The sequence below is a fragment of the Leptonychotes weddellii genome, chromosome 11 (assembly GCF_054177405.1).
Source record: "Leptonychotes weddellii isolate Sample4059 chromosome 11, ASM5417740v2, whole genome shotgun sequence".
NCBI classification, from domain to species: domain Eukaryota; kingdom Metazoa; phylum Chordata; class Mammalia; order Carnivora; family Phocidae; genus Leptonychotes; species Leptonychotes weddellii.
The window spans coordinates 12830957-12846355 of record NC_138379.1 but is presented as its reverse complement, the minus strand read 5'-3'; the positions used below and the strand labels follow the sequence as shown (position 1 = coordinate 12846355).

At 45.6% G+C, this 15399-nt stretch overlaps 1 protein-coding gene across 1 annotated transcript in view; it reads right to left on the bottom strand.

The window, feature by feature from the left end:
- Positions 1-5950: 5950 nt before the first annotated feature.
- The window catches only part of LRP4 (LDL receptor related protein 4), a 50587-nt gene continuing 41138 nt past the window's right edge, over positions 5951-15399 (bottom strand). The window contains exons 35-38 of the mRNA XM_031024628.2: positions 13480-13547; positions 12851-12938; positions 10915-11056; positions 5951-8423 (exon numbers count right to left, since the gene is read on the bottom strand). Of these exons, the coding sequence (XP_030880488.2) occupies positions 8091-8423; positions 10915-11056; positions 12851-12938; positions 13480-13547 (631 nt within the window). The 3' untranslated portion in view covers positions 5951-8090. The remainder of the gene's footprint in view (positions 8424-10914; positions 11057-12850; positions 12939-13479; positions 13548-15399) is intronic.

Genomic DNA, 15399 nt, shown 5'->3' with positions numbered 1-15399 from the left:
GGAGAAGCAGACTCCCTGCTGAGCAGGGAGCCCGATGCGGGACTCGATCCAGGGACTCCAGGATCATGACCTGAGCCGAAGGCAGTCGCTTAACCAACTGAGCCACCCAGGCGCCCTAAATAAATAAAATCTTTAAAAAAAAAATAAATAAAAAATAAAATAAAATCTTAAAAAAAACCATAAAATGTGTATAATCTCTGGCCCAATAATGCCACTGTTAGGAATTTGTCCTACAGATCTGTGCAATTATGCAAAGAAAAATATACCCAAAGATATTTACTGTTAAGATAGGGGAAAAAACCCACAAACAAAAAAACCCCGTGCCCTAGAAATTACATGTCCATTCATAGGTAACTTGTTATATAGTACAGCATATCTACTCAATAGAACACTATGCAACTGTTAAAAAGAATGTGGTTAATCTGTATGTGCTGGTGTAGAAAAAGTGCACAAATTTTACTTTACTGAAAAAAAGGCAAGTTGCAGAAAAGCATATATGGAATAATTTTATTGTATATGGTTATAAATGCATATGTATTTGTGTGCATGCCTGAAAATGGTTGGAACATTCCTGGAATTTCAAGAAATTATTTAACAAGGGGAGTGGGTAGGGAGGGAAATGAATTTTTTGCCATTCACATGTTAATTTTTTTTAAAGAAGTAGCAGGGAGAATGTCTAGTAGTGAGAAAAGTAGGAGCAAGGGCACAGAAATAAGAAAGTACATTATATGTAGGGAATTGAACATGTGAGTTTAATTTTAGAACAGGGCACATGTTGGGAAGTAGTGGGATACAAGATAGAGAAAGGAACATTCTAGGAGGGGCCTGAATACCAAGGTAAGGAATCTGTACTTTAAGTAGGTGATGGGGAGCTATCAAAGGTTTCTGAGCCAGAGAGCAACAAATTCAGAATTGCACTTTAGGAAAACTAATTAGCTTGAGTGTCTAAAATGGGTTAGATTAGAACCCAACCCTAACTGGGTTGGAAGCCCAGTTAGGAGTCTGCAATGAGGTGATAGCAGTGGAAATGTTGAGAACAGATTCAAGAGTGTGAAGGATTTGGCAACTGTCTTGGTGCAAAGGTGAGGGTGGGGCCCATTTACGGAAATGAGTCAAAGAGCGTGCCAGGCTTTGAGCCTAGGGATTGGGAGGCAGTGATTGCCCAAATGGAAGTAGAAAGTCAGGAGAAGCCAGTCTCAAGAGGAAGGCAAGGAATTTAGTTTTAGCCCTGTTTACTTTTAGGTACCAATGAGACATTCAAGCACAATCTCTAAGTAGGTCTAGGAAATACAGGGTGAGAACTATGAGAAAAAATGAGGACTCAAGTGATACAGGTGTAGAAAAGGTGAAATTGTAGCAGTGGATGAGACCAGAGAGTAGGAGAGTGGGGAGCGAAAAGATAGGGCATGAGGACAGATCCACAGGTTAGGGGAAGGAGAGAAGAACCAAGCAGAGCAAAAAGGTCACAGTAACCTTTGAGAAATGGGTTAGGAACATATAGAAATAGTCTTCTTAAGTCATTGGTCATTGGCATGTTTACTTTATTTAAATATTATGGGAAATAAATTGAAGATTACATTTATAAGGAGAATGTGATGGTAAACTGGAATTTGCTCAATAAAGGATGTATGGAGTCTGGATCCTGGAGAGCTTTAGAACAAGATGGCAAATTCCTTTTTGTCTTATATGGCTTATGTGTAGCCCTGCTAGCAGGTGGGCATTGGATGTCTGATTCCATTCATTTATTTGTTCATTCATTCAACAAATATTTATTGAGCACCTAATATGTGCAGGGACTCTTCTAGGCACTTGGGATAACCAGTGCACAAAACAGATAGACAGACAGACAGACACACACACACACAAATACCTCTTTTATGGTACTCACGTTATAGTGAACAAGCATAGATGATCAACACATAAATTATATAGTATGTTATTAGACAATATGTGCAATGGGAAAAGAAGAAAGAATACAGTAAAAGGGATTGGGAGGTAGAGTTAGAAAGACATTAATTTTATAAAGGATGATCAGAGTAGGTTTCATTAAGGAGGTTACCTTTAAGCAAAGACTTGAAAGCGAAGGAGTTAGCCGCGAGTTTCTCTACAGGAAGGAAGTGCCAGCCAGGGGGAGCAGGTTTGCAAAGACCCTAAGTTGGGAGCATGCCTCTCGGGTTAGAGAAACAGGGAGGCCTGTGTAGCTGAAGCAGAGTAGTTGGCAGTAGGAGGGTAGAAGGAGATGAGGCCTGATAGATAATGTAGGGCAGGGAGTGGAAGATCCTGTAGGGCCTTGTAGAAACCGAATGTAATACCTTGCTCCATAGCAGGTGTTCAATAAATGTTTGGCCAGTCATCTTTTGCAGGCCAGGGTTATCACCAAATAGCTTTTATCTATGTATTTATTAGAGTGACGGGTGCTTACTTTATCCCAGGGGACTCTCGGTAGTTCTGCATAAGGAAGATATTAATAGGACAGTGAAACCCTTGTAGGCATTAGAGATCATGGTGAACACTGTATTATTGCAACTGGAAGCAGTAAGCAAATGCCAAACATTGTGGCCATTGAATAACTGTGCTGAGCATTTCTGAAAAGCCTGCTAGGGTGGGGACAGTGCTCATCCCATCGTAATCACAAACCGCATTTTGGGGAAGAAAGAGCTCTACCGTGGGCCATGGATCCATACTTGCAGCCTAAGAGGAACAGTTTCAGTGATTCATTTCCTTTCAACTTTTAGTCAGGTACCTCATGCATTATTCCCTAGAGACGGCACTGGTGACATTAACATGGTCTCAAGTGGCTGTTTTTGTGCCTTGACTGGCCTCCAAGCCTCTCCCAGACTGCACTAGTTGCATTGAATAGGTGATTGAATGAAGGGAATGAATAACCCTTTTCTCAGAGCCCGTATTTCCACAGCCCCCCAAATGCAGGCTGTCCAAGAACTCTGACCACAGAAGCACCAGCCCCACCAAAGTGGAAGGAGGCAGAGGGAGAGATAGGAAACTTGTTAGCAGGCTGTCAACAGGCTTTTAGGGACTAGAGGGAAAACCACCAAGAAGGACAAGATAAATGAGAGTTCTTGGCTCTTTGGGTCTTGTAAAATGACATAGGCAGATTGAGTAGCTTGGGGCTAACTCCAGCCTTGGGTTTAAACTCAGACCCTTAATTAGGCTGTCTGGATCTGTTTTAACATCATGTCAAGGAGTCCAAGATTCTGAGTTGGAGCCTTGACTGGAAACAAAACTCTGTTCCATATGCTGAGCTCTGCTTAGCCTCTGTCAGCTGCTTAATGGGAGAATGATCTAGAGAGAAAACAAATGGGCAAGTGAGGGAATGCTACAAAACAAAGGCTGCCTGAAACACCCCCAGACACACATCCTATTAAGTGGATCAGCTGAGTCACCTTCACATATGAAGAAAAGACATACTCACAGACTGTTTCTTAGCCATGGAAAGGGCTCATCTACATTTTTCATTATGTCCATAAGTAGAAGTAACTAAAGTTTACTCTATGTTCTTGAAGTTCAGTGCATTACACTTAGAACCTTGCGCACCCTCAGCTCCTTAGATGCTTTTTCAAAGTTCCTCTGCAGCACTGACTTTGTTTTCTGTAGGATTAGGTTTGGTGAAAGCTTCAATTCATGCCCTGGAGATCTCTCTAGAGGCCACAGAGATCTTTTTATCTTAGCTTGCATCGTTTGTTCATGCAATACAGAAAGGGCAGTGACTATATTTTGAACATGATTAGCTTGTAAAAATATGTCCAGTTTGTTAGAATCTGACCAACCGTCTCCCTACTCATCAGGTTTTATATCCGGAGAACCAGACAAGGAATTCTCAGCTCTCGTTTCATCCCCAAGATTTCTTGGAAGAACATAAAAAGTTTCAGGCTAGAAATGACCTTAGCAATCATCTGCCTCAACCTTTTCATTTTACTGATCAGGAAAGTAAAAGCCAGAGCATGATCATAACCTGAAAACAGGGTGTTAAGTCCTTGACACTGTTGCTCAAGTCTCATCTGTCCGCACCCCCTCCAGATTCTTATCAAGATCTGGACCATGAGGCCCAGCCTCCTTTTCCTCTCCCGTTTCCTAACCCTAAAGTGATAGGAAAGTCGCAGTTTCCTCAAGACCTTTAAGGCTCAGGCAGTGTTGAATACCTGATTATACTGGCTCGTGTGATCACAAGGTGTCAAAATGCATTCACCAAACTCTGTCTTTCCAGAAACCTCTCCCGGTCTTTTGAGCAAATGGTGTGTTCTCAATGCATTCATTTTTTCTTCTCATTTGAAAAGTTCTTCCTGAGTTCCCAGCTCTAGTGGTCACTGTTCATGGTCTGGCCTGTCACCCTGAGCCTTTGGGAGGGAGTACTTTCTACAGGTATATAGGCTTATGCTTTAGGCTGGATTTCATCAATTAAAATGTCTCCTTTGTTCTCTCTGGTGTGTTTTTTTAAAAAAATGGTGGAATAAGAGGATGATTGTCCTTGAGCTATAGGATTTGTTTCTGTTCTAGCACACATACCCCTCACCAAAGTTGGAAGAATTATGCACTGTAAATTACCTTCAGATTTCCTGTTATTTAAATACAAGAATCTTCAGTCTTTCTTTTTTTTTGGGGGGGGGATGTAGGGTGGGGATGGAGGCTGTTGCTAGATTCTAAGCTCTGTGGGTCAGGCTTGGGCAGGGGTTGGTCCCCAGCAAGAGATAAAGGAATGAATGGAAGCATTATTCAATAAGAGGCTTGTGGTTTAGAAAATCAACTACTGAGCCTTGGCATACAATTCTACATCTGGCACCAAGTCTTCCATGATTCCCAATCATCACTGAAGAGGTGTCATATGCAGAGAACCTGAGAATGGATCCCCAACTTCCTGTCCTAGCCTTGAGAGGTACTGTATAAATTATGAGAAGGCAGCTTTTTAAAAATAAAAGGAAAAAAAAAAAATAAAAGGAATCAATGTTGATTTGATCCACTGTCAGAGTAAACTATGAAACTTGACTAAGATCAAAAAGAGCTAGTAGCAGGGGCCCCTGGGTGGCTCAGTCGTTAGGCGTCTGCCTTCGGCTCGGGTCATGGTCCTAGGGTCCTGGAATCAAGCCCCGCGTCGGGCTCCCTGCTCGGTGGGAAGCCTGCTTCTCCCACTCCCCCTGCTTATGTTCCCTCTCTTGCTGTGTCTCTCTCTGTCAAATAAATAAATAAAAATGGGTACTCAAGGGGCGCCTGGGTGGCTCAGTCGTTAGGTGTCTGCCTTCGGCTCAGGTCAGGATCCCAAGGTCCTGGGATCGAGCCCCGCATCGGGCTCCCTGCTCCGCAGGAAGCCTGCTTCTCCCTCTCCCACTCCCCCTGCTTGTGTTCCCTCTCTCGCTCTCTCTCTCTCTGTCAAATAAATAAATAAAATCTTAAAAAAAAAAAAAAAAGAAGAGCTAGTAGCAGATCTGGGCCCGTGACGATCCCTCCTTGTCCCCAGTCCTTTTCCTACTACATCAGACAGTCTTGCCAGTGACTATCACGGCAAGGCAAAGTCAAGTTCTGGGACAATGAGGTCCTCATAGACCTAGAATAGAGATAGAAGATACATGGTGTATAAGCCATGACACTTCCCTCCAGTGCCTGAAGGAGATGTCACTAACAATCATGACACTTTCCCCGTTGAGTCTCAACAGGACCTCAGGCAGCCACTACCAACCAAAGTTGGCACTCGAGATGAAACCTATCTGCCATCCCTGTTCTAGAGGAAATATGGATTTCACAAGCCAATGAACTCTGGTCTTGACCTGTCTTCTCAAGATGAGTTGAACCTCCAGCCAGGAACCTCACACCTTTTATGGCTCTTCACCGTCCTCACATCCCCGAAGGACTTAGAGGTGATGTCGCAAGAAGGTTTTCAAAAGCATGGGTCTGCCAGACAGAGCGGGTGCAGTGATTAGTCATGACTCCAAGCCAGGCACGGTGATTAAGAAAAGCTAAATTTATATTAAATTATCATAAAGTCCTAAAATACTGAACATAGTGGTTAAATAACTCCAGAAAGTCCAATCTCTCCAGTGAGTAACGTTAAAACCATTACACATGAGCGCGGGAGAATCACTTCCATTAGTTTAGGACAGAGAGGTTTTGCTTTTTACATAATGAATCAGTGCTCAAATAGGTATTTCTTCAAATATGTCTTTTCTACATTCTGAACAGCCCAAGTGCAATAAGATCTTTCCCCCCTTTCCAATCAAGAAAATGCCACTTTCCTACTTTCTCCCCATCCTCAACCATGAGTCTGAGGAACCAAAGTGCTCCTTTTTTAACTGCCCCGTCAAGTGTGAAATGTCTCCCTTCCCTCCCATAAGTGGCACCTCACCTTTCCCACTGTGTGTGTGTACTGGAAAAGACTTGCTGGCCTGGCTAGGCTGTCCTGTGTGGGCCCAGACCTGGGTTGGCTACTACCAGCCCGGCTCAGGGCTTGGCATCTGTCTCTAGCAGGCTCAGAACTGACCAGAAAAGCTTTGCTCTTCTCCGTTTTCACTCACATGTGTGGCAGCTGATTTCTCAATACCGATAACCACAGGAGATGTTTCCAATCAGGAAGCTTCCCCGAGAAGCCCTCGCCTCTATTCTCAGCCCGTCGCCCTCTCCTGTTGCTTCCAATTCCTGGGTGGAAGGGTCTGGATCTGCCCTAGGCTGAGAGGGCTTCATCGGTGGTTCTCCCTTTCTACTCCTTGCCCCCGACTTTGTGTCTTGATGTAGCCCTCTCCTCACCACTACAAGGCTAAGTCAGAAAAAGCAAATTGGGGGGCGGGGGGCTATGTAGAAGGCTTAGGGCAGACAAAAAGTCTCCACTCTCCTGATCCGAGCAGGAGACAAACAGTCTTTGTGTGAACGAGCATGAACCAAGTGATGGCATCACAGCCTGGGAAGTCCATCACTTAGCTGGGAAGAGAGTTGGAATGGGAATGTCACCACCCCTAGAACCACAGGTTCTCTGTCCACTAACTTAGATCCCTGAGCACTTGAGAGAGAACACAGAACCTCATGGATACTTCCCTTGAGGCCCTGCGTGCCCCAAGTCTATAACCCAATCGCTCTTCTTGACCCTTTATGAAAACTCTTGGCCCTTGTATGAAAGGTGTTTCAGGATCTCTATGCTTAGAATCCCGGGGAATGAGTGGGGAGAGAGTGGCAGAATGTTAAGGTTCAGGTGATATGCTACTTTTGGTCTAAGCAGTGCTGGTTGGACCTTGCAGAGACTCAGCACTCGGGGCCCCACATTCCTTAAGCCCCTGCTCACAACCTGGTTACTCAGAGTCAAAGACATAAGGGTACTGGCCAGTGGTGGCACGAGCAGGGGAATTCATATTAGCCAGCTGCCATGCGATAAGGACCCTGTCATCGGGGTAGGAGCTTCCAGACACTCTAGCAGGAGGAAGAACAGCTTGAGCCACACCCAGATCTCACCAATATTGGCAGCTGAAAAAAAAATACAGTAGCTCTTAGGGCACGAATAATATCCATTGCCAGCAATGGACAGGACATGCAGCCCAACCACCCCTAAAAGCTTTCTCATATTACCAATGCACTTGAGGCTGGAGGCTTCTGAGACACCCATACCAGCTGGGCTTACTCCTCCCTTCCTCTCTCAGCCTCTTTCCTTCATCTCTCTCTTTCCCCTTGACCCCTGCCCCAGCCCCTGATGGGCAAGTTCTCTCAGAGAAGTGGCCAGGCTGGCTCTGCTGGGGGACAGTGAGGTCTTGGATCGTCAGTTCTCGTGGGGCAGGGTACCAGGGAAAGGGGAGGTGGAGCTCTGTACTGATGAGGAATCATTCCCGAGCCTAGTTTCGGGGGCTCAGGAGGGAGTGCAAGAGGTGAGGTTCGTGGTAAAATCCAGGTCTAAATTTTCGGGATGCACCATCATTTCTTGCGCACGGGTAGTTATGGACTCAGGTGGAAACAGCTCCCGTGGAGGGCTTGGGAGCAGTTACGCGGTGGGAGGTGGAGGAGAAGGATGAGCAAGCACATAGGAAGGGGGCCTGTTGTCTAAGTGAGCACAAGGACCGGAAGTCCATAAAGAAGGAACGGGCAGGGAGGGAAGGGACTGTGGGCGTTTAGACCTGGCTCTCTGAGGAGAGCTTGCGTTCATGTTTCCAGCCTGTGTCCGGCAGAGAGCCCCGTCTTTCAGGAGTGGCTGCGGTGTGGACGCTGCTACACTCAGACTGCTCTTCCTGCAACAGCTGCTCCGTCTCCGTGTCATCCAGGGAAACAGAGCTGGCCTGGAGAGACACTGTGTCCGCCTTCATGCATACATGATCCCGCAGAAGGCCCCCCCGTGAGCTGCGCAGTTGCTTGAGGTCATCCCACTCAGCATCGTCCCCAGACAGAAGGCAGATTCCCTCTACAATCTTGATCTTCTCCTTGGTGTAGTTATGGTCAGGCCCGCCCTAGGGTGGAGAGTGGGGAGACACAGTTAGCTCTCTAGACAGGATCTCACGGTGAACCGAAAAAGGGAGCGGATGGGCTGAGAGGAGGTGTGAGGAGCACAAAGACCCCACAAACGAATGGGGAGACTTGGTCAGAGCAAACAGATGAATCAGCCTAGAAGAATAGCAGCAGGATGATTATCCCCATTCTCAGACAGGAAGGAGGGAGAACCATGGCTTCCAGGCCTGCATCATCCACTCACTGGCTATGTCACCTTGGGCAAATTACTCAGCATCTCTAAACTCAGTCTCCACATCTGCAATGTGGGGAGAGTAACAGTAGCCACACCTCATAACCGATCGCTGTGAGGGCTCAAAGAGGAGACACATGGAACACAGCTAGTAGGTGCTTGACACGTAAGATACACTAAATCGTGTTAGCTGTTGTTACATTGTTATTGTGGCTTATTAACGGGACATCATGCTGATATACACACGATCAAAAGGAACAGATAAAGGCAATTCAATGTGCATTCATTCAGGATTTTAAACTACTTCTGGGCTCTTTTATTCTTGATTCTCTTCTTTCTAATTTTGTTAAGGAGAAAACTTGTGGGAGGTCAGACAGGAGGGATCTAGAAAATCTTCTTCTTTGGGTTCTGAGTGTCAATCCACTGGGGTCCCGTAACCTATAACCTTTCTGGGGAGGTTACTCTGGCTCTGCTCCCACAAGCCTTGGGGCCATTCCCAAGCAACCTGGGATTGGTCCAAGGACAGCCTGAAGTTCTACTCAGACTTCTCCCTTTATGGATTTCTCAAAGGGTAGGCTTACTCCTGGTTTCTGGGGGATACCAACCAACATGCCACCAGTACCAGGAGAAAACGGGCCATAGCTTAGGTTCTGTCCTGGGATGGTGTTCCTGCCAAGAGTTCTGCAAGTGCTCCTCTATTTTAGTAACAACTCAACTCCACAGATATTTAACTGAGCCCCTACATTTTTTTCTTAAAGATTTTATTTTGGAGTCATCTCTATATCCAACGTGGGGCTCGAACTCACAACCCTGAGATCAAAAGTTGCACGCTCTCCTGACTGAGCCCCTACATTAAACAGGAGACTTTGATGATGGCCCTCTAGGAGTGGTAGCATCCTCCGCAGAGCAGAGACAGACAGCACACAAGTGCACGCACATCACACCCTCCGAGCTGAAATTAGCACCAGATTAGACGGAGCCATGCAGTGTCTTCATCACAGAGACACGCTGGGTAGGTTAGGAAGAGGTAGGGGACATGGCACTGGCAATTCAGGGGGGGGGCACCCTTCCCTCTCCAAACACACCGCAACAGGTACCTGAAATCAGGAGGAAATCAGAAGAGAAAGGGTGAAAGACTGTCAGAGGGGTGAAAGAGCGGCTGAGGAAAAGCACACAACAGAAGAAAGAGGTCACACTTTTCAGGTCTAACCTAGGACCCTTATGATGGTTCTTCTCTGGGGCATCAAACACTCTAGGAACCTAAGACTCAGGAGTCTTTCTCTCAAAGATACCTAATTGAGGAGGGCTCTACCATCCCTAAAACTGCAAACTAGCCCTGCAGGTGGAGTTTTAGCTTCCAGTGGAAGCTTTTTTAATATGGAAATTCGTGGATCCAGAAAGCATGTGACTGTTATGTAAAATGTACTTATTATGCATGGGAGCCCTGTAGAGGTGAGGGCAAGTGTCGACTCTGCTAGACAGGCCAGGCGAGTGACCAATTAGGGTTTCATAAGGGATATGATTTCTGATGAAACGTTACAGGATTTTAGAAAAAGCAGGGGTCATATTAGACTAGGAAGATCTGAAATTGCAGGATACTGGTCCCTTGTGGAAATGGGAGTATTTTTCAGGCCTAAACATTCAGCACATAAATTTTCACTGAAGCAACAAAGGAGTTAAGAGAGCAAAAGCAAGTAAACCTTCAGAATTCTAGAAAAATCTCTTAAGACTCTGTGATAAGAGGAAGAATAGGAAAAAAACCCAGCCATTCCCAGCCATAGGTGCCAACAGCTTCGATCAGAGGTTAGAAAAAGGAGAGTCCAGGAGCTCTCGGGTTTTTGGGGTGTTGTCTTGGAATCTGGGGTGCTTCAGAGGGGTACAGCCCCTCTGCAGGGGAATGATGGCTACAGGAGGGAAAACCTAGTTGGGGAAACTATTTCCTGGCAGGGAGGTGCACACTCACATGCTTTCAGACCTAGACCTTCTGGAATCTGCTTACTAACCTTGCTCTCACTAAGATCCCTCAAGCTGGTCCCTTAGATAGTCTAGTATATGTGCTGCCGAAGCGAGCACTGGTCCCTTAGATAGTCTAGATCTCTCCAGAATCCCATACAGATTCAGTTCTTCTGTCCACTGTAACTTCCAAAATGGTAGATGGGACTACCCAGCATCCCTCACTGTTCAGGCAACTGGAGCATATCCATCCCCCCTCCAAAAACAAAAAACAAAACCCCACCTTGAATATAAATTTTAATTTTTACCTCTTTCTTATAGCACAGTTGATTGTACATGGCTGGTTTGGGGATTGCTTCAATTTTCACTTCCTGAGTGGAAGTTCGGTAGGAGGGGTTGCTGTAGGTCAGGTTCCCCATTCCAGGATCAGTTAACTTGGATTTTTTGTGTCTTTAGGAGGAAAGGTGATGAGAAATTAGTTCAGATCTTTATGGGGGTAATATCTGTGGAAGTTCTTTGTTGTTGTTGTTTTTTTAATTTTATTTATTTATTTGACAGAGAGACAAAGTGAGAGAAGGAACACAAGCAGGGGGAGTGGGAGAGGGAGAAGCAGGCTTCCCGCCAAGCAGGGAACCCGATGCGGGGCTCGATCCCAGGACCCTGGGATCACAACCTGAGCTGAAGGCAGACGCTTAACAACTGAGCCACCCAGGCACCCTGATACCTGGGGAAGTTGTAACCCAAATGTGGTAGGCAGCCTCTAAGATGGCCCCAGTGATCGCTGCCTCCTGGTCCTCACACCTTCTGAATCCCTGCCCCTTGAGTGTGGGCTGCATCTGGTGACTCACTTCTATTTTATTTTTAATGTTTTATTTTCAAGTAATCTCTACACCGAGCGTGGGGCTCGAACCCAGAACCCTGAGATCAAAAATCGCATGCTCCACCAACTGAGCCAGCCAGGTGCCCCTGGTGACTCATTTCTGATGTACAGAATATACAAAAGTGATGGATGCTAGCTTAAGTTCCAAAGAAACTTGTGGCTTCCGTCTTAGGTTGCCTTCCCTCCCTCATTCTTGCTTCTGCTTGCTCTGGGGAAGCAAGCTGCCATGTTGTCGGTTGTCCTTTGGGAAGGCCCACAAGGCAGGGAACTGATGAGGGAGACCTCCAGCCAACAGCCAGCAAGGAACTGAGACCCTCAGTCTAACAGCCTGTGAGGAACTGAATCCTGCCAACAGCTACCTGAGCGTGCTTAGAAGGGAATCCCTTCCCAGTCAAGCCTTGAGATAAGACCACAACCCTGGCCGATACCCAGACTGCAGCCTATAAGAGAACCGTGAGGCAGAGGCACGCAGCTAAGCTGAATCCAGATTTCTGATCCACAAAAACTGTGAGATGATAAATGGTTGTCATTTTAAGTTGCTAAGTTTTGGAATAGTTTGCTATCCAGCAATAGACAGCTAATATACCAAGTCAAGACAGATCTGTGTCAATCCCCTCTCTGTTACTCACTAGCTGGGATCTTGGTGGATACAATCTAAACTTTGTGAGCCTTAGATCCTCATCTGTAGAGTGAGGAATAATAATACCTGTATTACAATCATTGTTGTGGCACTGATACATATTCACTACATAGTAACTGTTACTATTATTATTAGCACTGTTGTTGTTGTTGTTAGCAGGAGCTACAGCAGCATAGCAAAATCCTGGTATTTTTGCTGCAAGCTGTGTTTAAAGCATTTGGGGAAAATACATAGAAGGTCATAAAAAGAGGATTCTAAACTGGAAACGACACACTCCACCTTCCCAGGATGATCCCTACTGAGCAATGGTATGTCAAACAATATTGCAGTAGAAGCCATGGTTATGTGAGGAGAAAAGCCTTTCCAATTTCCATGGTTTGAGATGAGGTAGAGTAGTGGAAAAGCAGAGATGCCAGCATCAGTCCCAGCTTTGCCTCTTACTGTGTGACCTTGGGAATAAACCTCCGTGCCCTCAGCATCCCAGTCTATGAAGAAAGTCCCAAGGGCTGCTGGGTCATAACGTGAGGAACCTGCTCAGGCTGTGAATGGCGAAGAAGAGTCAGGATTCAGGTTCTACCCTTCCTTTCTGCTGCTCCGACCAGGGACCCATCTTGACGTGAGGCTGGTCAGAGGTCGGATCAGCAAGATGTGGAGCCTCCGGAAATCACTGACGTGCTAATGAGGACCAATGGAAACGTGCCCCCCGCAATGAGGCTGAAGTTACCTGTACAGCATCAAAGCTGCAATCACCACCAAAATCAGCAGAATACTGAGGAGTCCACCGATGACATAGCTGACATGAAGTCCTTCCCCTAGGAGGAACAGAGAGAGGCTAGGCGGGGACCAATGACAATCCTCCAGCTGGAAGACGGAGGGCTCCTTTGCTAGGGGTTGGATGCCACACCATCTGAGGACAGTCAGGGAAGAGGCCACAGGGGTAGGGGACTGAGAAGAAACTTATCAGCCTGCCAACGTCTCTATTCCCAATTCCACTACTTACTAGCCATGTGACTTAAGGTAAGACGCTTAACTTGAAGCCTATGTTTTCTCATTGGCTAAATGTAAATAATAAATTGCTCATAGCCTGGTGGCAGTGAAACCTGAGTGTGTACATACACATACATATATGCACACGTGTGTATGTGCACACACATATATAAAGCTTAACAAATGGCTGGCATATGGAAAGTACTCTGTAAGTGGTAGCCAGCTACTATTACTTTTCTATGGATTTACTCTGAGACATGGGTTCAACAACCCCAGAGAGTCCCCATGAAGGTTCTGGAAGTTATGAGTGGAGACTCTGATTCCTTACATCTTCTTTGTCAAAACAGCTGGGCACTCAGGGCTCACCTGGAGCAGCAGGTACGGCCTCATTGGAATGTGCACAGAGGCCCAGCTGGGCATCCTTTTCAGAGCATCTGTGGGGCAGAGAAAACTGAATGTGAAGGCCACTTGTATTTGATAAAGATCCTGCCTTCCTCTAGGAAAGAGGGAAAGTCCTGGGGGGTGCCTGGGTGGCTCAGTCATTAAGCATCTGCCTTCGGCTCGGGTCATGATGCCAGGGTCCTGGGATCGAGCCCTGCATCGGGCTCCCTGCTCAGTGGGAAGCCTGCTTCTCCCTCTCCCACTCCCCCCTGCTTGTGTTCCCTCTCTCACTGTGTCTCTGTCAAATAAATAAATAAAATCTTAAAAAAAAAGATATATTTATTTATTGACAGAGAGAGAAAATGAGTGGGTGGGGGGAGGAGCAGAGGGAGAGGGAGAATCCCAAGCAGACTCCCTGCTGAGGGCAGAGCCTGATGCAGGACTCATGCAGGACTCAATCTAACCACCTTAGATCATGATCTGAGTCGAAATCAAGAGTTAGCTGCTCAAATGACTAAGCCACCCAGGCGCCCCATGTTTAAATGGGTTTTAAAATACGTACTCTTTAAAAAAGATTCCTCTAAAAAGGAGAAGCAGGTTTGGAAGTGAGCCAGAAGCCTGCTGACAGAACACTAAGGATACCAATGGTAGGATTTATTAAGCTACCAGGATGAGTTGGAAGAAGCTACCAGCCAAGCAAACCTCTGATTGGATACAGAGTATCACAAGGTCAAAAGAGACCTTGAAAAAAAATTGTTTTTCTTCTCTCCATTCTTTCACAAGGGAATATGCAAGACATCCAGAGGGAGGGCTCAGAGAACCAACTTGAAATGCTAAGAAGGTAACTTCTTTGTGGCACATTATGAACAGGCAATTAAAGGCATCTCCTAAAAGGCTAGAGAAAAGCTATTTGCAAGAACATTTGAAACCAAGATACAGAGTCTTCAAATAGACTTTGACCGTTAGAAAATATCTGATGGGGTTCAAAAGTTTTCTAAATTATCCTAAAGAAAATCAGATTAATCGTGATTGATAGTACCTGGAAGTTAGTAAGAAAGATGCATGTTTATATCTGGATGTTTGCCTTTCTATATAAATTTCCAAAAAGAGAAAATGGGGCAAATAGAATGAATTTGATCATGTGCAAATTTTATAATTTTAGTCTGTTCTGGCGTATTTTTTAATATGCCAATTCTAGTTCTCAGATTTTGATTTTTAGTTTTTTTTAAGATTTTATTTATTTGAGTGAGAGAGAGAGGGCACAAGCAGGGGGAGGGGCAGAAGGAGAGGGAGAGGGAGAGGCTCTCAGCAGAGAGCCTGTCACGGGGCTTGATCCATGGACCTGGGGTTTGTGACCTGAGCCGAAGGCAGATGTTTAACTGACTAAGCCATCCTTCTTCTTTATTTTTTTTTAGAAGATTTTATTTATTTATTTCACAGAGAGATAGTGAGAGCAGGAACAGAAGCAGGGGGAGTGGGAGAGGGAGAAGCAGGCTTCCCGCCGAGCAGGGAGCCCGATGTCGGGCTCGATTCCAGGACCCTGGGATCATGACCTGAGCTGAAGGCAGACGCCCAATGACTGAGCCACCCAGGCGCCCCTTCTTTTTATTTTTTAAGTAAACTCTACACCCAGTGGGGCTTGAACTCATGACCCTGACCTCAAGAGTCTCATGCTCTACTGACTGAGCCATCCAGGCACCACACAAATTTTATAATTTTCAAGACATGAGTCTAGAGTTCTCATTTGGGATTATTATCATGTTTCTGCTTTCAGAATTGAAATCAATTATCTTTTTAGGCTAAAGTTGATACTAAAAATAAAGAGACAGTATATTACAATGGAAAAAATGTCTTAATAGAAAGATGCCTGGAAAGACAGATATCAAAATTTAACAATAGGAAACT